The sequence below is a fragment of the Galeopterus variegatus genome, unplaced genomic scaffold (genome assembly GCF_000696425.1).
Source record: "Galeopterus variegatus unplaced genomic scaffold, G_variegatus-3.0.2 Scaffold467, whole genome shotgun sequence".
Taxonomy (NCBI): Eukaryota; Metazoa; Chordata; class Mammalia; order Dermoptera; family Cynocephalidae; genus Galeopterus; species Galeopterus variegatus.
Window position 1 is genome coordinate 187,814 of NW_007726578.1, and position 24,778 is coordinate 212,591.

At 40.0% G+C, this 24,778-nt stretch overlaps 1 protein-coding gene across 2 annotated transcripts in view; it reads right to left on the reverse strand.

The window, feature by feature from the left end:
• CAST (calpastatin) overlaps positions 1 to 24,778 on the reverse strand; it is a 110,166-nt gene that overhangs the window by 54,013 nt on the left and 31,375 nt on the right. For both annotated transcript variants that reach the window (XM_008569138.1, XM_008569136.1), the window contains exon 3: positions 17,411 to 17,482. In XM_008569138.1, the coding sequence (XP_008567360.1) occupies positions 17,411 to 17,482 (72 nt within the window). The remainder of the gene's footprint in view (positions 1 to 17,410; positions 17,483 to 24,778) is intronic.

Consider the following 24,778-nt stretch of genomic DNA (forward strand, 5'->3'; position numbering starts at 1 on the left):
TTTTTGCTTATATTATTGTTCCTTCAGAACATTGATTTCTCCCCATGTAAGTAATTCTTCATATCTTATCAGAAACCCTGTTTTACCCTGACTACATTATTTTATCTTGAAGGGACGATGCCGAGAAAGACAGGTGCAGGCTCAAATCTCTCCTCCAGCATTTATTAGTCCAAATCCATGAACCTCTTGGAGCCTCCATTCCCTCATCTGTAAAGTGGGGGAAATACCACCTGACTCTGATGGGGCTCTGGGGGAATCAGCTGGCCTTGAATCACTGGGATTCAGAAGCAGCTCCAGTTCCAATCCTCATCACCATTCCATCCTTTTCATTTCCACTGCTGTACCCACTCCCAGTCTCGTCACCTATCACCTGCACCTGGATCACGTCAAAGCCCTTCTAAGTTTCTGTGTCTTGTTCTCTCCTACTCCCACCCTTATCCGCATTTATCTATAAATCCTTTCTGTCTATGGCTACCTGACTAATCTTTCTCAAATAAATGTGTACCACATTTCAACATGGATGAAATATCAATGGTTTCCCCCATGTCCTGGACAAAGTTCGGTGCCTTCTGCCTGATTCACATTCTCCATTATCTGACTTTACTTATACAACTACCTCTCTGGCTATGGCTCCACATCACGTCCCCCCTGCAGCCAGGATGGTGCCCTTACCACCTCATGAGGCACATGATGCACTGGCTAAGTGTGTGAGAGGGGGGCTCTGGCTTTAAGACTGTTGGTGGAATCCAGCTGATATTTAATGCATGTGCAACCTCGAGCAAGTCACTGAACCTCTCTGTGCCTCAGTTTCTACATCTGTAAAATGGGAATAGTAACAATTCTTACGTTGTTGAGTTGTTTTGAGATTGTTTTAAGGTTGATTTAAGGATAAGTTAATGTATGTGAACCAATTATAACAATGTCTGGCAGTGACAGTGCTGGGCAAATGCTAGTTAGTGTCATCACCATCATCACCAACATGCCCCCTTGTACCTCTCCGAGCCTTTCATCTTGCCTTTCCCACTACCTAGGAAGACATTTCCCTGCCCAAGTCGCACCTATCCCTGTTCTTGAAGATTTAGCTCAAGATTCAACACCTGTATCTGCTTTAGCTCATATCATCTTCTCAACTTTTATAAATGTTTGTACTTCTCACTTGCACACTCAATCATGTTCTGTAGCTGCTTCCTGTAAGACACCTGCAACAAACAATAGGCGGCTGATGAGGCACTTTTCTAAGGAAAGTACTGACATTCTTTACAAACACCGTTTATGGACCGCATGAGTATAGGTTTCCATTTTTCTTCCTGTAATGATGGATTATTCATTTCAGGAAATGAATATTCAGATGTTTATGTTTGTCAATTGTCATGTGTCAAACCATGGCATACATTCTTGCAATGTCTTTAATTATTAAGCCTAATAATGGTGCTTTTAAAAAGAGCTGCAATACAGTTACCTAACAAAGCATAATGTTTAGTCATAATAGAAAACGTGATTCTTATGAGAGACAAACAACGGATCATCTATGAATGAAGCTGAGCCATCTCTTTCAGGGAGAACATGACATTGTGCTAGCAGATCTAGTTAGGGCACCGATTTACACCTCAAAGCATGGTACATGACAAGTTTGATTGCAATAAGATCTTAAGTACAATATGACGTTATAGGTGGTCAGAAGAGGGAGACTTTATTTCTGAGGTGCAAGTTTAGAAGATGGCTAGAAAAGGCTCCATAAACAAGATAGGGGACATTTAATGAGTGTTTATTGTGATGTGGTCAACAAGAAGGTGGGAACGTATAGAATCTGCCATATTCTAGGAATGTGACAGGTGCTTTACGTATCTGATTTCAATATATCTTTATAAAATCCTGGGAGGTAAACATTGTAAGACACATTTTATAAACGAGAAAATTGAGGTTCAGAGAAGTTAAGTAACTTATCTACGATTACACAATTAAAAAGCAGTGGGGCTTGGATTTGAACACAGATATGACAATAATGCCCACAAACTTTTTGCTATAACAAGTTGCCTCCCTCATTTGAAAAATTAAAACAAAATATTAAGATTTTACAAAATATGCAGATGGAAGCTGGGATTGGGCTGGCATTCCAGGTGACCAAAACAGCTTGAGCAAGACTTAGGGGTAGGAAAGTACCAGAGATTCTCAGTCCAGAATGCAACAAGTTAGATATAAGTAGAGTGCTACAAAATGAGGCAATCTGAACATTACCTGGAGAGAAACTGAGGATGATTACAGCTTGGCTGAATATGCTGAACATGCATGAAATATATTACAGGAAAACACAGATTTAAGATAAAAATGGAGCACCTGGGCTCTACTTGCTCTGGGAAGTGGATAGCACATGAAGCTTTGGCCTCTGATGCAACATGTGGGTCGGTGGGCAGACCTCAAAATAAACATCCCAATGTTGCCTAGCAACTGGGACAATAGCCACAGCTGATCTATGATCTAAATCCAAGCTAGAAGAACTGTAGGACATTTGGCCACATCCTGCGAGTATCTGATTATGAGCTTTGACAGTGTACTACCCCAAGTGCTTAGAAAAAAATCCACATAAGGCATGAAGCCCAGCTTCCAGTTCTACAAGGCAACTGCTTCATTTTCATTGTTTTGCAAACTCCAATTTCTTCAGTGCTTTTTTTTCTGGGATAATAATATTCTGTAGGCAAGGAGAAGAGCAAGCCACTTGGCCTAGATTAGTCATCAAAGAATAAAAAAGCAGCTTTTTTTCTGGAGCTATGTTATGCCTCTAGGGATTGTGGTTGCTTTTCTTGATGCATGAAATAATTCCAACTATGTCTGACCTTTGGCTGCCCAAGATAAAGCAAAATAGAGAAGTCGGACCCGGAAAAGACAGCCTACTTTCTTCTTCTGTCCCCTCCCCTGTAGGGCGAGGATTCACTTAAGCCTGTAAGCCAAGCAATTTCAGCTAACAGGTGCTACATAAAGAGCAATGAGGAAGACTGCCCTTGACAAGCTGTGGGACATTTAGAGCTCTTAACCTTTCTGGAACTGTTTTTTTTTTTCCTTTTTGTCTTTTTTACTGACCGGCAATGGGATCGCAACCCTCGGTGTTGTGCCCACCCTGCGCTCAACCAGTGACCACATAGGATCTGAACCCTCTGCGGGAGCGCCGCCGCGGCGCACTCTCCAGTGCGCCACCAGGCCGGCCCTGGAACTGTTTCTTCATCTGTAAACTATTGTGCCCGAGAATTTTGTAGTTCTGCAACTCTAATATTATATGCTATAATTAAATGAAGCTTATTAAATAATGTGCTCAAATGGGATAATGTGTTCAGTTGGGAAACACAGGGGTTAGGAGCATGGGCTATGGAGTCCCACAGACCCAGGGTCTAATTCTAGCTGTGCAACTTCAGGCAAGCTGCTTAATCTTTCCAAATTTGAGTTTTTTAATTTGTTAAATGGTTATAAAAATGATACCTGCCTTCTAAGGTGGTAATGAGGATTAAATGAGGGTGTGTTTGTAAAGTGTCTCGCCTGGAACCTAGCACGTGGTTAAGTCAATTTTTTTAAAAAACATAACATTGTTTTACATTATGGCATTTTCTCTAGACTCAAATGCCCAGTTGGTTTAGGTACATGTTTCAGTCAAATAAGAAAGAGAAATCTGGATATTGAGAGTACAGAATTTGTATAAATTCTAACAGATTATGAGCTCATCTATAGCACATATGGTTATTGATAGCATGACAATTATATAAGAATGAAAAGTTCTGAGCTCTGCCAAACAACCACTTCAGAAGCCTTTCACTTGACTTTCATAGAGTGTTCATTCCTTAGGTGTAGACCTAACAGAGGGTAAGAGAAACAGGAACTTTTATTGGTCCTTGAGCTATAAAACCAATTGCCAGCCTCAATCTCTACAGGCATGTTAGATTCAAAGTATCTCTAACAGAAAGTGAGGAGGAACTTATGAAGAAATCTTGAGACAGACAATCATGTGGGAGCTGAGAAATGGAGCAGGAACAGAACCATCCTTGATCCCACTTTTCACTGAAGCATGATCCTAATAAGAAAGCTTAAGTGATGGGAATTCTTTGGACAAGATTCTTTTATCCAAATTGATTATCAAGTAACTAAAATGAAAAGGGGGACTAAATAAAGTGTCATTCCAGAAACTATCTAAGAAAAACAAATTCACAAATGTATATTGACAGCAAGTTTAATTTTTGCAAACGTTAAAGAGGCAGTGAGTGTACAGTTAGGAGAATGGCTCTGGAGCAAGACCATATGCGTTTAAATCCCAGCTCTGCTACTGGCAGTGTGACCTCGAGCAAATTCCTCAACTGCTCTGTGCCGGTTCCATATAATGTTTCCTTCCACTGCAGTACATCCCACTTTCCCCTGAGATAAAAATTCCATGGGACAGAAGAACAGATTTTAAAATATGATTCATTTGAAATTGATGTAAAAATATGAGCAGTGTTGCTTATCTTTCAGTCTCAGCAAAACTTCTGTATTTCCTACATAATGAGGGAGTTTTCAGTTACGTACTATTTAATTCTGCTATTTAAAAATTTCACCATATTCAAAGGTGACTAATTTATTCCTTCTCTACTGCCTATGTAAAATGTCTAAAGAAACTGTCAGCTCAACCACTAGTATTATCTGCTAATTCCAATTAGTACACAATATTCTTTTTCACCAAGCAGGAAACCTCATCCACTAGAGAGAATTTCAACAGTATTAAGATATTGAGCCTGACAATAGAGATCAACATATTGATTTATAGTGCTTATTTGAATTTAGATACAAATTCCCCTCTCAGTTATTTAAATTACCTAGATATAAACTACTACGTGGAAGATTTTGTCAGACCAGTCTACTGAAAAGAAATTGAGACTCAAATAGAATCTTGCTATCTGCGTGACCAAGGGCAAGTGATTCAAGCTCTCTGGTTTGGTCTTCTCTCCTTGTTTATAAAATTGTTGTAATATTTCCCTACCTAGTTGAAAAATATGTGACTCTTAAGAGGAATAAATGAAATCCTACATAAATCACTTAGTACAGTAGTGATCCAAGTCCTGCAGTGAGTAGGGTTAAAGATGAATGGCTCATGGCAGTAATATTAGAAGCAGACATATCAGCTGGGAACTGGGAAGTGAGTTACCCAATGAGAAAGGAATCCTGGCTGCAGGCCCCATGCATTGGCATAAAGTTATTGGCATAAAGCCAGGAGCTACTAAGAACTGATCATCCACAGACATAAGCCTTGAAATCTGTCCTCCTGCACAGGGCAATGGCAAGGAAGCTTTCTTTCTGGCTGGAGCCATGAGTATAAAACCAGACACCCATGAGAAAGAGAAATTCCATGCCTGTGCCATTGGGCATTTAAGGTCCAAATTTACTCTATGTGGCGTGGAGGCCCCAAGCCAAGATATTAATTCTGATGAAATTTGAATGATTCCAAGCAGAAACATATTAAAAATACTTGGTAGAGATGGGTCTACAACATGGGGGGAAAGGGACTCTTATGGAAAACAATCTTTGTTGAAAAACATCATAAGAGAGAGTCAGTAGTTACAAACATGGGAGAAATGGCACTTCAAGAACTGAAGATAATATAAAAATATGATGAAGATTTTAAATATGTTTTAAAATTCAGAGACAAAGGAAGGAATACAAACCACAGATCAAAAACAGGTGAAAGTATAAACTACGTGTAGTTGAAGCTTGATTTAAGTGACTGAAACATAGATCTGAGGACATTACTCAGAATACAACATAACAAAATAAAGAGATAGGAAATGTGAAAGGAGAATACTGGAAGATAAAAATTCTGGCCATCAGTTTCAGTTCCCTGTTGTAGACTCAGCCCTCTGAACCTGATATATCTTTATAAATAAAATATTATGAAAAGATGCATCTTTAAAAGCATGTGAGGCACTGTTTTAAACATATTGCTAGCATGAGAATATTTATAGTCAGGTACTCTAATAACTACTAGCCATAGTAATGGAATTATAAAAAATGATTTTATTTGTCCTGTGGAATATAAACACAATTTTCTATTTTCTTGATAAGGAGGACATAGAAGAAGCATATGGAACTGAAAAAAAATGTACAAATAATTCTATCCCCTGCTACTTTTCCTAGCTACCCTCTTAGTATAGCTAACAAAAAAACAGTATGCCCAAGAGCCTAAGCCCTTGCTTTCTCTGTAGAAACAGCATTTTCTCACACTTTGCCCACCAACTCTTTTCTGGGAAACTCTGGAGGCTCTGGGTTCTGGTCTAGATCTCTGATACTTAAGTCACTTGTACAGGGACCTCAATCCATGACAGTGTTCAGAGTGTATGGTTTCATACTAAGCTGACCTGGATCTCTTATGGCAACTTTGAGTGAAATGGGAGTGGTCCAGGCCCTTGCTCAGTCTCCAAACATGGGCCACGAACATCAATCAGATCAGTTTGTGAAAGACCCTCAATATGATTCAAAAGTCTGAGACCCTGTGGATAGTCAGAATTCTCACCAAGATTTCATTGCACTGCTAAGGCCAGAAGACTACTTATTGTTGAGCTCTTTATAGTCCAGTTCACTTAGAGCAGTGGTTGTTAAACTTTAACAGGTGCAAGGATTTCTGTAGAGAACTTATTAAGTCATAGATTCCTCAGTGATACTGATTGGGTAGGTCTGAGGTGGGGCTTGGAAAATTTCCATTTTTAACCAAGTATCCCAGGTGAATTTTATGCAGATGTTCTCCAGACCACAAATCATCAAACACTGTCTTAGAGAATTCCAACAAGTTGCAGCACATACCCAGGACAAGGATTGGGGGAGCCCCAGGGCCACGGGTTAGCCTGGAATCCTCCTACTGGCCTGAATTCTCTGTGTAGGGACCAAGAACTTTCTCTTTTCTAAGGAGACCCCAACTGTTAATTCACAGCTCTCTGCAATTAAGGAGGCCTTGCTTAAATCACACTTACATTCATCATTCCTTATCAGTCCACTGGTTAGACTCAAATCAGTGTTACTTTCACCATTTATCTATATCTTACCCATTATGATCAATATGTACTGACCATGGGGCTTAAGAACTGAGGCAAAATATTAGTGTGTTGGCAACATAAAAAAATGTTTACCGAAGTTAATGAATTCAATAAAAAGCAAACCCAAATACTCTAACATATAAGAAATCCTCCCCAAATAAAGCTAAATGTTAGTTGTGTTTTTGTTTTGTTTTGTTTTTTAAAGAAAGTATTGGAAAGTGATCGATGGGAAAACAAACACCAACAACTAAACAGACCAAGCAGCAACTTTTTAACAAAGGTGTGCTAACCATTCATGTGAGAGGAAGCAGAGAAAATCACAAAGGGTGAGTAAACCTGGGTATGAGGTTCTCTTCCTCTAGCTAAGGATATAAGGATATAAAATCAGAAACCAGATTAAGACAAATGTGTCATTAGAGATAACAAATGTATGGGATCGAGGAACAGGTTACTCTGATTGTTGATGAGCTTGTCTCCTCTTTTGCACCTGGGGGTGGGTGGTGAAGAAAGAAACAGGAATATGAGCAGCAGAAACTTGCAACCCTCAAAGCTAACTTGGAGGACTGACAACACAGACCCCGTCTGTTGTGAGGTCTCCAGTTAAACTGTAGAAGCTCCAGGACAAAATGGAAATTTCTGATGTAGCTGACACCTGATGGAAATCCAGTCCGTCTACAAGGGAAGGTTGTCAAGAACATCTCATCAGTGTGTCCTAGAATTAATCAGAACTCTCAATCTCCCAAAACAGCACATTTAAAAGTACACAGGGAAAAGGAATGTCTCAGTGGGTCTTCAGGGTAAAGTATGGGAGGAGGAGATTAAGAAAATGAAAAGGCAAGTCAGTGCTTGGGAAGCTGGACCTAGCAGACCTGCCTCTCACTGACTGCTCCCCACTTGAATATTACCTCAGTCCTCAGAGTCTGTGGCTGTTGGTATTTTTACTTTAGACTGGCCTACTGGTTGTAGATCTCCTTTAAGGACACATATTCCTAATGTTCACTTCTAGAAAAACAAGCCTCCAAGCTTTACCTCACCCTTTCCCTCAACCTTCCACTCTGGTTTTATAGCACCTTGATGGCAATGCTATTTATCACTTTTCATATTGTCTCTTTATATTTGTTATATGGACTGTATTTCTGAATGCCTAGCGTGACAACTGGCCCACTGTAGAAGCTCTAGGAGAAAAAGAAAAGAAAAGGGTTCCTTACTCATCTTTTCTGATTATCCACTCTTTAATCTTTACCCAAAGCACAAACAGATATTAAGTTCTAAAACCTCTACTTGTAAATCCTAGGGAATAAAAACAAATATTATTTTACCACTTTTACCTACTCAGAAAGAATCTCTATTAATAGCATTTTAGGTCTCTATTCATATTAAGATAAAACTCATCTTTTTTTCCAAGCCAATAGATATTTATTGAGCAATTACTATATGGAAGGAACCATGGTAGATGCTATGGGGGTTCAAAGATGTGGATCCTGCATTCTGAGAATGGAAGTAACCATAGCCAATGAGACTTTAGTGTATGATAACTTTTCACGCACTAAAGCTCATTTTTTGGAAAGTATTTTATGGAGAGCTATTAAATACAGTATGTCCTGAGAAAACAACACAGTGTGGTGGCTCTTATTTTCTTAATCTGTAAACTGGGCATAATAAGAATATCTTCCTCATAGTTGCATTATCATCACAGCATTCACAGTACTCAACGTATGCCTAAAATATAGTATTTTCAGTAAATGTAGCCATAACTATTAACACGCTGATCTAGATTACACTATATAATAGATTAAGCTGATTTAGTCCTTCACTGGAACCTGCTACAATCACTTTCCAATAATTTATTATTTTTGCTTATTGTAGACAATAGAGTACTGTAGGGCATGGGCCAAACAACGTCACTTTGCTAGTGGTATGATTACACACAGTTTCCAGCCAAATCTCCAATGTCCAAATAGACTTGCTTGGAAGCTACCAAGTCTAAGGAGATGTTGTGAAGTGTCCTTAAAAAATGGAAATAATGGGACTGGGTAATTATTTTTACGGCACTCTGTAAAAATAGTACAGCTCAATTGTTCTTAACCAGGGCAGATAGCACCCAACTAAATGTCACTAAAAACAGGTGAGAGTGCTTTTGGTCACGCTATCAAACTGAATGGGAGCAAGCAGTCCTGCCCAATTCAGAATTGTCATCCAAAAGGCTAAGAGCATGCCTGTTGAGAAATACTGGGTAGCTGACATTTTTAAGTCAAGAGCTATTCACAGAGAAAAAATAAAATGCAATTGTTTGTGAAGACCTGTTGTGCATTTCCAGTATGCAGATTATTAAGTCTGCAATCAGAAAAATCAGAAAACCTATAGGATAAAATATGTTCCTCTGATGAGGTCAGACACACCGATGTTAAAACATATTCCAGATTCATATGATTTCAAAAATGAGTGAAATGTAAGGTACAATGAAAGAGAAGATACAAAGACACACACACAGAGGAGAGCATGGGTTGTGGATGTTTTATTTAAACAGGACTGGCTAATTAGTTCAAATTTTGAGAAAACGTAATTAGTTCCACCTAAGAAGTAGTGATGACTTAAAGATATAATTGTTATTATAAACAATGAATAGGAACATAAATTCTTGGCTGACATTAAGTTAGTTCAAATTAATTCCTCATGTTTTCCTAATGGCTTTCTTTTCTTTTAGGTTTCATTCTTTCAGACTTTGATTTTACCTGATACCTTTAAATTTTTCATTGTGGGAGACACATTCTACCCAGCCAATACTACACGAGAACAATCAACGAACTGAAACTCACCACTAACTCTAGAAAATCAACTCCTCTCATGCACTGGGAATCTTCTCTCGAAGCATGTGAACTGAACCACAGCAAACATTTATACTTGAATGTGCTGCATCATAAACACGGTCACACAGTCTGCGAAGCACACGTTTATACAGACACCAAGAGTCCCTGCTGCACACACACGGGGTTCCTGCTTCCGCCTGCTATTTTTGGTCACTTACTCCATCAGTTTACAGATATATCCTTTTTTTGTTCAGCATGATTTTGCTAAATCTCACTACCTCGTTTTAACCCTATACTGCCTCCTAGAACCCAAGTAGCATTCCCTCCCCAAAACATTCCCAGTAACTCAATATTCCTTTTAGATTCTGAAGAATCAGTGTGCAAAAGTCGAATTCATGCGTACAAGCAAAACTTCAAGAGGAGTTATTCTCTAGTTATTCTTTAGAGAATAAACTCTCCCCCTTCGAACAGTAGATGCCACTCCTTGTTGAGCTGCCCTGCAATGCAGAGGTTTTTCCTCTAGAAAACACCTCAAACAACGGGAACTTTCCAGAGCTGCTTGCTGATTAAGCATTTCAAGTCATTCGGATGCACAGGTGGGTGCCTAGGAGACGAGCCAGAAGCCCCAAGGTCCCGCCCCTTAGGGAAACTTCCTAAACTCTCTGCCTCATTTTCTTAAGCTGTAAAATGGGAATTAAGAATTTGCCTCTTGCCCATTTACAACTGGGGAAAGCCGGGGCCCTAACAGTACAGAAGAGAATGTTAAATCTCCGTGAAAACACTTTGTATTCTTGAAAGACAGATACAAAGTAACCTCAGTGATGTTATCCTACAACAGTCTCAGGTTATGCTAAGGAAATAGAAGGGAAATATGTTGCAACCTCTGCCACACCACACCCAACGTGTATCAGGTACACGGAAAGGTCAGAGTGAGCTCATTCTCTAAAACGGAGGTCATCACCGCGGTGGGGGCAGGGCTGGAGGAGTTGGGGGTGGGGGTCCAGCCCCAGAAATCAAAGTGCCAAACCAAATCCACAGCGCTGCCGCGTTTCTTCTTTCAGCACTTGGCCCGGGTCATACGAATGCCCCCGGTTTGGAACCCTACGTGTCGGGTCACTAGATAGGTTCCTAGCTGAAGGGTCAGAAACCGCGTTACCGACAGGGAGGAGGCGCCGACAAGAAGCACAACTAAACTCAGAACCCACTGGAAGGAAGTGGATCGTCAGGGTCAAGGTAACAGCACGAACGCACGTCCCAGCCTGGGTCCAGGCCGCGGGCACGCAGGGCCGGCCGGGCGCGCGGGCTGCTGGACTCGGGAGCAAAGCGGCGGAAATCAGTACTCACTCGGCGCGACTCCCGGGCCCGCAGACCTCAGCCTGGTCTTGAGGATGTTCGCATCCGCGGTTTCTGCTTGAAGCCCCAGCCCAGCCCGCAGAGTGCGACGGGGCGGGGCCGGGACAGCGACGCAGGACGCTCCCCGCCCCCTCCCAGCGCGGCCCCGCCCCAGGAGCGCGGGACCCGCCTGCGGAGGGAGGCCCCGCTCCGCTGAGTGGTCTCGGCCCGGCTGTACTAATAACGTAGCCTGTCAGGCAGGCCACGTGCTGTGCGTACTGCACACTGCCGGCTGGTGACAGGGCTACAGCTCCCCCAGCTGTCACCTTTGACTGCCAAAACAGAGGAGCAAACGGTGGGCGTTCTTTGTAAATACACCCCCCCCCCCAAATATCTCTTTTTGTAATTATGAAGTGACTTAATAATGACCACAACCAGGGATTCGCAAAAACATTTAAAATTATATAATGGATTTTTTTTTTTTTTTTTTTTTTGACCGGTAAGGGGATCGCAGCCCTCCCACGGTGTGGTCCGCACCACGCTCAGCCAGTGAGCACACCGGCCATCCCTATATAGGATCCGAACCCGCGCCTCAGCGCTACCAGCGCCGCACTCTCCCGAGTGAGCCAGGGGCCAGTCCATGGATTGTTGTTTTTTAAATGAGCAGTTTAACAGAGGCAGAATCCTACTGAATTATTGTGCATTTTATATTATTACAATTTAAAACTTCAAAATAAATAATAAGAATGGGTTTTAAACCATTGAGTGAAATATGAATTCATGAGTCTATATTGCTATAAATAAAGGCACGAATAAATAAATCGATTGGGGAAAATAAACTTTCTTATAGAAGAATGTCAACTAATAAAGAATGATGAAGTTAAAGAGTTATGAAATTTTAAAAGAAACATGGAAATCCAACTTTCTCTGAAGCTGTTTACCAACAGACAAAGACTCTGGACCTCAAGCTTGGGGTGTGAGTGGTAAAGAGGGTGGCCAGTGTTTGAGGAACAAAGACCTCAGGCCCAGCTAGTGACAGCTGAGCAATGACTCAGTGCTGCGTCCAGCCAAGATGGAGGTGACGGCCAGCTGGCATTGAAAAGGCAGAGAAGCCATCACAGCTTGGTACCTGCACCCTACCTGGCAGGCAGAGCAGGTAGGGCCCTTCAACTCCCCTTTCAAGGTGTTCCTTACAGCCACCTAATTTATTTTCATTTTTCTTCTGCTTCTGCCAAATAAAGCTGGTGAAGTAAGAGCCCTCCCAACTCTAATATTTCATAATTGCCTAAGCAAAAGGCCCTGTCCTTATCATTCTTCTTGATGAAAACATAGCTTACAAATTCCTTTTCTATTATTTGTTAGTATTGTCTTTACTTTTTTTTTTTTTTTAGCTAAACCTCAGCTTGTCTAGGTTTCACTGACATTAATTTCTCCTGTGACAAAAACAGCACGAGGTGACTTATTTGGGCCACACCCCAGCAGGGATGGGCTGCAGGCCCCACAGACCCCAGTATTAGGCAGCTATATCTCCCTCAATGAAGGTGAGTATTTTTGTGCACCTGGAGAGTACAGAATGAGTAATTATCTAGTATGAAACAAATTTTCTGAAGATTCTTATGCTGTAGGCCAGACAGAAAGATGAAGGGGAACACTATTGCTCCTCTGATGTGCTGTGGCTATCACTGTTCCAGAGTGTCATCCTTTCTCCCAGTGTGATCCTCAGATCATCTGCATCTGAAACACCTGGGAGTGAGTGCTTATGAAATATATAAAATCCTTGGCCTTGATCTACCATAATGAATCAGAATTTATTGGCTTTTAACCTGAGAATCTGCATTTTAACCAGATTCTCCAATTGATACTCAGGTTATTGGTAGTCTAAACTACCCACATTCAGCACAGTTCAGTCTCCTTTCTACTCAAGGTATGGTTGCCAGACCACCAGCAGCAGCATCAACCGGGAGCTTGTTAGAAAAGCAGAATCTCAGCTTCACCCCAGACTTCCTAAATCAGAATCTTCATTTTAATGAATCTCTACTGATTTATTATGCACATTAAAACATGAGAATTACTGATCTGGACCTTATTTCCCAAACTTTGGTTACTTGTACACTACCTACATAATATTTTTTAAATCTGCCATGGCTATATTATATTTACTTAATTTTTTAAAAAATAGATTTACTTTTAACCTCAAGTTTAGCCTTGTCTTAAGCAAAAATATCCATGGGATTATGAGTTTGATGTGCTAGTTTTTTTTAGCATATTAAAATATACACATAATTATTAAAATAAAATGCTTTCCTGTCTATCCCATAGAGTCATCTCACAAACCAATGTGGTACAAGGGTACTGTGGGGTGATGCTGATGCTAAATGTCAGAATACCTTTCTTAATATTCAAACAATTTATCTGGACCCTTACTCATACCATGAATGAGAAAAGAAAGAGCCTGAGAGGAGAGCTGTGTTGCCAAAGTGAACACGGATATTTACAGCAAAACAGGACCCAAATCACAAAAGTATTTCTCTGATGGGTGTTCGTTCCTTTGTGGATCTTCTCCTCTCTTGGCTGTGAGGAAAGTTGTTTGCACATTCTTCTGTTCAAAAGGTTTGATGTTGCTCAAGAACCTGTCATCAATGATTTTTCCTCCTGTTCAATTAGGTAATTCTCCTGTTTTCCTTTCTGTAGCGAGTATCTGTCACTTGGCAGCTGGCCACACATTTGAAAACCCTCACCACCTATTGATAATTTCCCACCAAATCAGCACACACCTTCCCAAAGTAGAATCTGGAAAACTCATACCCCCAGATTCCCATGTAGAAGGGTGGAGCACATGACTTTCAATGGCCAATCAGATGTACTATCCGAAAACAAGACTGGAGGTGAGCGATGGGAGGAGGGCCCACCCACTGAGAAATCCACGTTATGATAGGCTTTTGAGTCTTCAGGATTGACAGTGGCAGAGTTTCTGATGTCCCGGGTGCTGAGCTGTGGTGGCAGCAGGGTTTAGCAGGAGAAACTCCCACATTGTGGCTGCACATTGTTCTTGACTGTGAAGTTTTAGATTCCTTCTGGTGGACCCTTCTAGATGTCCCTACAAGCCACCCATTATGCCTTAAGAAATTCCTTTTTCACTTAAACTAGTCAGAGTAGATTCTAATTGGAACTAACAATTTTAACCAATACATCTTTTTAATAGCATGGTCTTCTAGAGACATTCCTAATGCGATCTGAACCTTGGTTTCCTCACCTCAACAATCGGATTGTCAAAACAGAAGTTGTCTGAGAACTCTTCAGCAATAAAGTCGCATGACTGATTATGGATCACAACTATTTTCCTATTGATTTTAATAAGAGTCTATATAATTTCTGCAGCCTTATTTGTTCTCATTATAAATTTACCAAACATTGAATATTAAGCACCAAACATTTTCCAATAATTACTTTGAGTTAGAAATATCTATACCACTTAAGAGCTTTAAGTCTTCTAAGTCCAGAACTACATGATAGAAAGAATATTATTTGTGGCATAATTACTCATTTTGTAAGAATTCTCATGAAATGTCCTGCAATATGTGGAAAGCATTCTGTATTATACAGATTATACATAGTTTCAAATTAAATATTTGATTTTTTAGAAAGACTTTAAGGTTTTCTCAATAATTGTAAAATTATCATTTATTTTAACTTTCAAGTTAAATGTGTCCAGAATCAAAAAAACCAGGACTAATTCTCACTGTCAATTGTACCTACTATTTTGTCATGCCTTTTCTGAATGTATTGAGAGAATATTTCTTTGCCTGTGCGTGTTATGATAATTGTGTAACAACAAGGCTTCAATTTATCACAAATGCTATTAACTCCAGCTTTTCTAAATGATGCATGTGAATGATAATTTTTAAAGAGATGACAGTGAGTTATAGCCCTTCCAATCTGGCATCAGAAGACGAAATAAGCAAGCATATATATTTTTTCTTCTAAACCTATATTAGAGCTAAAGAAATGAAACAGGAAGGAGTGAAGAATCAAACCATAGGAAAACTAGTATTCAGGAAACTTGGTGAAGGAAAGTGGGTCAGAAAAACACACAGAGAAAGAACAACAGGAGAGATAAGAATGGAGGTGGAGAGGACCGTATTTTAGAAGCCAAGGAAAGGCTGTCAGGTTTGCCATTAAGTACTAAAAGAGTAAATATGTGGCTAAAATGTCTTCACCTCCCAGCTATGTCTCCCCCCACCCCCAGCTGCTTAAGACAGAACAGGGTTTTGGGGGGAGAGATCCAAATTCTCTATTACTGTCCCACCACTGAAAAATTGGATGATAACTTCCTGAGTGAAAAAAAAAAAAAGATAGAAAAGGGTCTAATTCTTATGACTTTCAAGTCATAAGTCTTTTCAAGAAAAAACTGAGTGTGGTTTTCCATATAGTACTGAACCTCCAAAAATTTAGGTAATAGCAATTCTGGAAACCATTTACAAATGATTTCACTAAATATCATTGTGTGGGGATTTTGCTAATGAGGCTTCTCATTTTTAGAGGCACTATTTATTTATTTTTTTCCTTTTTGTCTTTTTTCGTGACCGGTAATGGGATCGCAACCCTTGGTGTCGCGCCCGCACACACCGCGCTCAACCAGTGAGCAGACCGGTCTCTATATGGGATCCGAACCCTCGGCGGGAGTGCCACCACGCTCCCAAGTGCCGCACTCTACCGAGTGCGCCACCAGGCCGGCCCTAGAGGCACTATTTAAGTGTGGTTCCTAATAACTACAAAAGATAAGACACGTTTGGAAAATCCTTTTTAGTTGGAGACCTTCAAACAACAGAACATGCAGACTAACAAGAGTAAACACAGAAGAGATACATTTTTCTTGCACCTACTAAATGCCAGGGCTAAATCATTGTTTTGTTTTATTTTTAATTTAAGCCTCTCAACACCTCTGATAGGAGGAGTCTTAACCGCATTTCAGATGAGGAAACTGAAGCTCAGTGGGACTACATGAATAATAAGGGGCAAAGAGGAAATTCACACTGGGGTTTGTTTGGCTGAGCAGTCTCTCACCCAGTGAGCATCAATACTGTAGAGTCCCTAATAACAGGAACAAAATGGCTAAAAGAGAGCAGACCTCAGTTTTGAATTTATGTTGGCCCAAACATTAATTCACTCCCTGTGTTGAAAATTCATAGCTTTTCAATGATTTTTATCCTTTTACTGGCTGGTAGAAGAAGAGATTTGAAAAGGTCTATAAAACACACTCCCGGGTCTTACACATCGGGATGGTGTTACTGTGCCCAGCCTAACTTTAGAGTCTTTTGGCACCTTGAGGTCTTGGGGAGCAGCTGAAGCTCCAGAAGACACCAAAGTATTAACTCTTTATGAAGTAAGTGACATATCTGAGAAAGTCCACAGACTTCCATAGCCAGCAGTTCAAAGGAAAACTGCTTATTTTAAATAATTTTATAGACAGTCCTGAAATAGGTTAAGGTTTTAGATAATACTAAACATACTGGAAGGCCACACATTTGAAATGGGATGAACATAATGATTTTATTTATTAAAAACTACTAGCTAAGATTATAGTTTTTTGTCTTGAAAGATAATGTTTCAATGATTTTTATAAGTTGCAAAGCTTTGAAGTGTTATATTAATAAAAAATGCTTAGTCAGCGCTTCTGAGATCCAGCACTGTCAAGACCTTATATAATCAGGAAACCTGGGTTCGAAACCCACCTTCATTTTACTGGCTTCATGAGCTTGTCAAGGTTACTCAGCCTCTTTGAGCCTTGGTTTTCTCAGTTATAAAGGAGTGATAATAATAATAATAATTAATAGTAACGTTGTGAGGGGATTACATGAGACAATTACATAGAGCACTTATCATAGAGCTTAGTGTGGTTAATGCTCAGGAGGGGGATTTGAATTTCTTTCTGAAGAAGCAAGGAGGACTATATATATCCACTCGGAGTATGTACAAAAGCCCAGTATTATCTATAGATATTTATGATAATAATTAGTATTTATTGAATGCTTATTTATTACTATATGCCAAGGAGAATTATGACTTATATGGTTTTACTAGTTTTTAAATCATTCAGATCATTGTTAAGAAATTATATCATTCTTTCCAGCACAGAAATACTTTGTTCAAAAACTTTCAGTGATGTACAGGCACTCTTTGCCTTCTCTACGAGCCCCACCTACTGATGACACACCTGTAGAGGAAATGACTGACCTTGGTGGCTGAGGCTGTTCCAGCCGCCTGGGTTCTGGATGGTTGACTGCTCCCAGGACTTGCTGCTTTTTTCTTGAAAAAAGAAAATATTCATTTCAGTGAGGGGAAACACCTTAACAAAGTAGTCAAGTGCAAATTTTCATATCAATACAAATATCTTTTCAAGCAAAAATCAGACTAATATACTAAACGCACCTGAAACAAACATGTTTTTAATTTTCATAACTTTGCCTGAAGACTATATAATAAATATTGAAGAGGAAGAGTAAGTTGGATAAATCTCCATTGTTCAATATTTAATGATTTTAGAGAACTGCAAAAATCCTCACATGGGCAATTGTCATTTCCCACCATAATGCACTTCCAGAAACAACATGACTCACTGCGGAGTAGCTGCTTTCTCTCTTACTGTGCTATAGACAGTGTACAATGTTACAACCTCTATGGAGGATGACTTAGCAATGTGTATCAAAGATGTAATGTCACTTTAAAAAACTTATCTCAGGGAAAAAATAAGAACAAAAGCCTCTTTCTTCAAAAATAGTCATTACAGTATTATAACATCAAAAAGCTGCAAACAATAAATGCAGTAATAATGAATGTTTATTGAGTACTTATGATGTGGCAGGTAATTATTCTATTAGAATAACAATTATAGATAATAATTGGATAATAATGCTCTAATAATAAAGTCTATGAGAACATTATTCTAAATGCTCTAAGTGTTTTAAGTACCATGTGTTATAACTTATTTAATCTTCACATTAACCAATTTAAAGCTGGTACTATTGTTATCACCATTTTATGGGTGGAGAGACAGGAATGGAGTGAATAAATAACTTGGATGGTAAAATGTAGGATGTCTGCTTCAGACTCTATTTTCTTACCTACCTATACTGCCTCCCATAACAGGTTATGTTATGGCACAGCTACAGGATGAAATATCATGTGATTATTAAAAATCATTTCTTAGAAAAACATTTTATTAAATAAAAACATATTATTCATATTTATATAAAGAAGTCAGATTATATAATAGTATGAACAGTATGATCCCTGAAGTTCACAAGCAATTATTTTCTGATGGCGGGTTTATGAGTGATTAAAAAAAAAAATCCTTCTTCAGCTTTTATGTATTTTCTTATATAACTATTTTAACTGAGAAAAGGAAAATAAATGAGAAAAAAAGGAAAAGTAAAATACACAGTTGCTTCCTCAACAAGGCCTCCATACCCGATACAGTTGCTTTCTCAAGAAGGCCTTCATACCCGCTGTCTCTTACTTATGAATATCTACATTCCAAAGAAGCAAGCATATAAATTATAAAGCTTTGTAATGTAAAATGGTGAGAATTTACACAAAGACTTATAAAATGTGAATAATGTACTAGAAACATTGAATACAAAAGGGAGGGTAATGCATTAATTAGACAATATATAACACATTAAGGTGCTCTATGTCTATGCAGTAAAAATTTTTAATATGTATAATTGAGAATAATTTGGTTTAATTCTTTAACATTTAGAAGAAATATTCAGCCAAGTATATAGCTTATTTTTTTGAAAATGCCTGTTTGCCATGGGATTTTGAGCTGAAGTCTTCTTTTCTCTGAGGGTAATTATTGCCTTAGCAGGCAGAAAAATCAAAACATAGCTTGCTGTCCTCAAATCATAATTTCTATGTATCCCCTGGTTGACAAGCTCTCAGAGTACTTCCTAAACCACCAGGGTAGACACATTTTTATAAAATGGTATCTAGGGGGCCTCAAAGGCATTTGCAGGAGTTCCGGACTCCCAGGTATCACCTGCAGATAAATAGTCTCTTCTAAGGATACATACATACCAACCAAGGGATGAAAAATCCTGGATAAATGTGATAGAGACAATAGAGGCTGCTAAAAAGCTAGTAATGTGGGTGTGATTTGGGAAATGGTGAAAAAAGGGAACGGCCTAAACTTTATCCAGGTTGCAAGTCTTTTTCAAATGATAACGTATGTTAACAAATAGCTTCTGATAGCCATAATGTATAAATGGATTGACTATAAAAGCCTGGATTTAAGACATAAAGACAGAAATAGAGCAATAGGGTTATCCATTTCAACCTCCTCATTTTCAAGCAAAGAGACTGAAGCCCAGAGGGGTTAGGCCATTGTCCAGTGTGCCATAGCTGCCCCAAACTCCAGCTATTAGCCTTTGGTCTCAGCTAAGAATGAGGAAGGCCCTATTTCAATCCTGGCCTAACTACAGATTCCATTCACTACATCAAAGCCTAGATACCAGACCACAGCTCACCCGTAAAATTGCCCATGAGAATAAAAAAACTTGCTTTTTGGCTATTATAAATGTATTAAGTCAAAAATAATAATGATTTAAACTTAATACACATGCTAATTTTTATTTTAGTTCTACACCAACTCAAGGATCACTTTAAAAAATGACTTAACAATAAATTCAATGTCTTTTAACTCAACTTGGTATGACCTGTCACCCTAAAGACTGGCTTGCCCTCAGAGCTGCCTGGATTACTTAGAGTACAAGAGACCAATTAAGTTCAGATGAAATAAGAGTGGAATGTGTAAAAATGATCTTTCATTAATTTATATTATGACAAATATTTATTAAACCCATGTCAGGCACTTAAAACACAATACAAAAGCTTAGAAATGTATACCTCTATAGAGCACAGACTCATTATTTTTAGGTTAGTAACCAAAGTTACAGATTACAGATTATTCTGGCTGACGTATAAGACCTGGCTAGCTCCTTTTCTTCACTTGTGTTTGATTTCATTCATTCATTTGCCCATTCATTCACTGAACAAACTCTGAGCCTAGTCCTATTCTAAGCAATTGGGATCGATGACCAATTAAACAGAAAAAGCTTCTGCTCTCATAGTGCTTAAATTCCAGTAGAAGGACTCAGGCTCTAAATAAGTCAATTTAAAAAAAAGATGATTTCAGAGAGTGATGAGTGCTGAACTGAGTGTAAAAAAAGGTAAAGTAACAGAGGGTGATTGGCTAAGGGTGGCTTCAGACAGGATGGACAAAGAAGTGACATTTGCCTGAGACGGGACTGTGGTGAAGATACCAACTTACATAAATATGGGATAGGGGAGAGGAGGCATTCTAGATGGACAGAGCAGCTCGTGCAAAGGCCCTGAGGTGGAAATGGGCTTGGCAAGGTGCAGGCACAGAAAGAAGCCAGTGCATGGGCTGAACCCATGGCTCACTTGACAGAGTGCGGCGCTGGGAGCGCCGAGGCCGCAGGTTCGGATCCTATATAGGGATGGCCGGTGCGCTCACTGGCTGAGCGCGGTGCGGTTGACACCAAGCCAAGGGTTCCATTCCCCTTACCAGTCACAAAAAAAAAAAAAAAAAGAGAGAGAGAGAGAGAAGCCAGTGCAGCTGGAGCATGGCGGGTGCAGTTACATATGGTATGAGATGGGTAAAACAGGAAGCAAGACCAAGATATTTAGTCTGAAGTGATGTGGGTTCAGGATGGTCCTACAGCCAGGTATGTTGTGGATCATCGATTTCTTCCAGACTCTGATCTGCCTCCTGGACTTCTCTGGGGATCTTCTGGCCCCTGTGAATCCTCTTTTGCCTCCAGGTGCAAAGTTCTCAAATTGCTCTGGCTTCATGTCTCCTTGTGCTTAGTTTTGCAGGTGTCTTCTTCAGCCCCAAGTCCCTTACCATCACCATTGGTCCTTAGAAATCCGTCCCTGGCCTGGAAAGATCTCTCTCCTGGCTAGGTGTGCATATTTACTAAGTAATCATAGGGCTGGATTTACCCTCAGAATGGAATTCATCAACTCACAATAAGTGGAAACTCAAAATAAGCTCATTTGTGTATGATTCTGCATATGTCCTTACATATAGATATGCTCTAGTCTCTAAAATAAAAGATTAATGCTCCCGCTGCAGGTTCGGATCCCATATAGGGATGACCGGTGCGCTCACAGCGCTCACTGGCTGAGCGCAGTGTGGCCGGTCTCAAAAAAAAAAAAAAAGGATAAAATAAAAGATTAATGCTCCCGCTGCAGGTTCGGATCCCATATAGGGATGCCCGGTGCGCTCACAGCGCTCACTGGCTGAGCGCAGTGTGGCCGGTCTCAAAAAAAAAAAAAAAAAGGATAAAATAAAAGATTAAGATATTAGATGAGAATGTCCGTCCCATGATAAATTAAAATTTTGAGTTAAATTATTTTTCTTTATTTCTCTAAATCTATAGACTAGAGGACAATGAGCAGATTTTTCCTTGCCAACCATTTACATTTCTTCTAATGTTTATGAGCACTTCCTTGTTTAACTCAAGTTTTACAGAAAGGAAACTGTCAGAAACATCCTGCCCTTTATCTCTATATGTCTGTTACATGTCTGTTCAGGCCTGGCTGAGTCATACCCTCCTTGCAGTTCAGAATGTCACAGGACCTCAGTCCTAACTATTGACAGGGACAGAAGTATAATCCTCTATGCCCTATTTGCCTCTACTGGACCCAAACTCCAGAACACCAATCGTGGTCCATTTACAGAGAACACATGTGCCCCTCTTAGTCATTAGCAGCCTCCTGACTGTACACAGGCCCTGTTTCCATGGACTAGGAATCCACACCCTCTCCTGAAAGCAGTTCCCTCACCTCCAAAAAGTGGTTCAGAGTTTGCCAGCCAAGAGACCAGCAAAAGAAAACCTCATGCTTGGGCAGAGAAGCTCAATAAAAAATGCACAGATTAGGTCCACTGTATCTGTTGTTGAAGGATGGCATGAAAAGAATTAAATGCATATTTTTGTATATCTGTTGTAGTTCCTAATAAAAATTTTTTACTGAATGAATCAGAACTCAAGTCATAAAAACTAGTTTCAGAATAACAATGGAGTTCTAAGAGCCAGGCAAAGAGTTGCTGTGTCACTGTCACCTAAAATCTCAGGAAAGCCCCCTTGAGGGAAGCCACATGTTATCCTGAGACCTAGTGACTATGCAAGGAAAGGTGCCACATTCTCTAGGATAATGGTGCTACTTTACCACATAGGTGGCAAGAATCCTAGTCTACTAAATGCCAGCTATGCAACCTTGGGTGAGCTTATGCACATTTCTAAACACCAATTTTCTCATCTGAATAATGTGGATAACTCTACTCATACCTCAGAGGGTGATTTTGAGGATTAAATGAGGTGAGATATGTCCTGAGGTCTGTGGTCCACATGTTGGAAGTCCCTGCTCTAGAGAGAGGCCCAAAGTCCTTAACTGGATAGCAATGGAACAGACTGACCTTTCCAGGGAACCCCCAGTGGTTCTAGTTTTAACTCAGGAGAAGACTTAGTGGCTGTTGAAAAGTGGCTATATTATTATTATATAATCAGAAAAAGAATATTTTTTCATTGAATAGAAAAGTGATTTTTTTAGGACAAGCCCATGATTTTAACAATGGGACACTGATAAGTTTTGATATTTGTCTTTCAGCTTTGTTAGTTTGGATCAGAGCAGCCTTTAGAGTATGTGATATTGTGATACAATGAAAAATATTTATATTTGGTCTCTGCCCCCAGTTCCTGACAGAGAGCTCCTAATCCCTTGGAATTTCCTGGGTGACATTTGATACCAATAGGGTGACTATTGGTGGGCTCTTGGATAGGGACTGGTCACCAGAAAGACCAAACCATGATTAGAAGCTTGGACCTGCCAACCCCACCCTCCATTCTCTGGAGAAGGGAGTGGGGCTGGAAATTGAGTTAACAATTAATCATGCCTCCATAAAAATTCCAAAAGTATGGAGTTTGGAGAACATCCAGGTTGGTGAACACATCCATGTGCTGGGAGGGTGGCACACCTCAACTCCACGGTGACAGAAGCTCCTGCACTCAGGACCCTTCCAGACCTCACCCTATGTACCTCTTCACCTGGCTGATCATCTGTATCCTTTATCATATTCTTTATTAAATAATAAACTGGTAAACATAAGTGTTTCCTAGAGTTCTGTGAGCCACTCTAGCAAATTATCAAACTGCTAGGAGGGGGTCATGGACCCGATTTATAGCTGGTTGTTCAGAAATACAGGTGACAACCTGGGACTTGTGATTGGCATCTGAAGTGGGGGGCAGACTCGTGGGACTGAGCTGTAAACCTATGGGATCTGCATTAGTGTCAGAATTGAATTGAATTATAGGATACCCAGTTGCTGTCTGCTGAGAAATGAAGAATTGCTTGGTGTGAAAGAAACCCTCACACATTTTGGTGACCAGAAGTATTCTGTGTGGGGTGTGAGAATATACTAAGAAAAAACAGTTTGTTTTCTCTTACCATACAAGTAGGACTAATTTTTTTTCAATACTGAGCTGATACTCTTCTGAGTACTCTCTCCAGCAATTCTGCCTGGTGGGAACATGTGCTATTCCTGGCCCTGTGTGAACTCTGTAGATTACACAAAAACTATATGTGTGATGATCTAGCCCACAGCCAGACATACTATAATTGCTCAATAACTGCCAGCTGAGGAGAGCCCGGGACCAGTTACAGGATGAATGCTGAAAGTCCTCCCCTTCTGTATGAGTGTGGTCTCCAGAGCCAGAGCAGCAGGTCCTGGTGCTCCTGCACCAGATGTCAAAGATGGAGGCCCCTCTGGACAGTTGCTCTGAAAGGTCCCACAGGTGCCTACATTGTCACACAGGTGCATGTGTGTGTAAGGAGGGGATTCAAGGTCATCAAAACCTGCAGGAATAGGCTGGACCTCAATGTGTTTCCTGAAAGTTGCAAGAACATTTTTGAGGTGCTACAGTGTGTTAGGTCAGGATATTGCACGGGTGATTTCAACAGCTTTTGTTGCACATTTAAACATCAGCAGAATATCTTGAGAACGCTTGAACTCATTAGTATATGAATAAAGATGCAATGAATGGGAAAAATTTAACAACCCAACTCCAAAACTGTGCTCAGATGCCTCCATAGTTTGAATGAACTTAAGTTAGTAAACTGGGCTACAGCCTGCTTTCAGCAGTAGCATTCTTTTCCTTTTACATTAATGACATTCTTACATAATGAAATTCATAGAGTATTCCTCATTTAAACAACCAGAAAACCCCCAAAATTATATGAAACAGTGGTTTTCAGACACTGGACAACAGGCAGCACAGGACGGCATTCCTTGGGAGGAAAACAAATAAGGGGAGCCCTACAATTGCCACAGCTGCTGCCTGGAGAGGGTTTCCAGGCTACAGGAAGGAGGATATAGGCAGAGGCCATTGGTCCCTTTGGGTTGAAGAGATGGAGCTGGGAGTCCTGCAGGCTTAAGGGGCTCAAGTTCCCAGGGAGAACAGCAGAGAGGAGAGAGCTGCAAGAGAGAGCTGCATGTACATGCCTGGGAGGAAACCAGAGTCT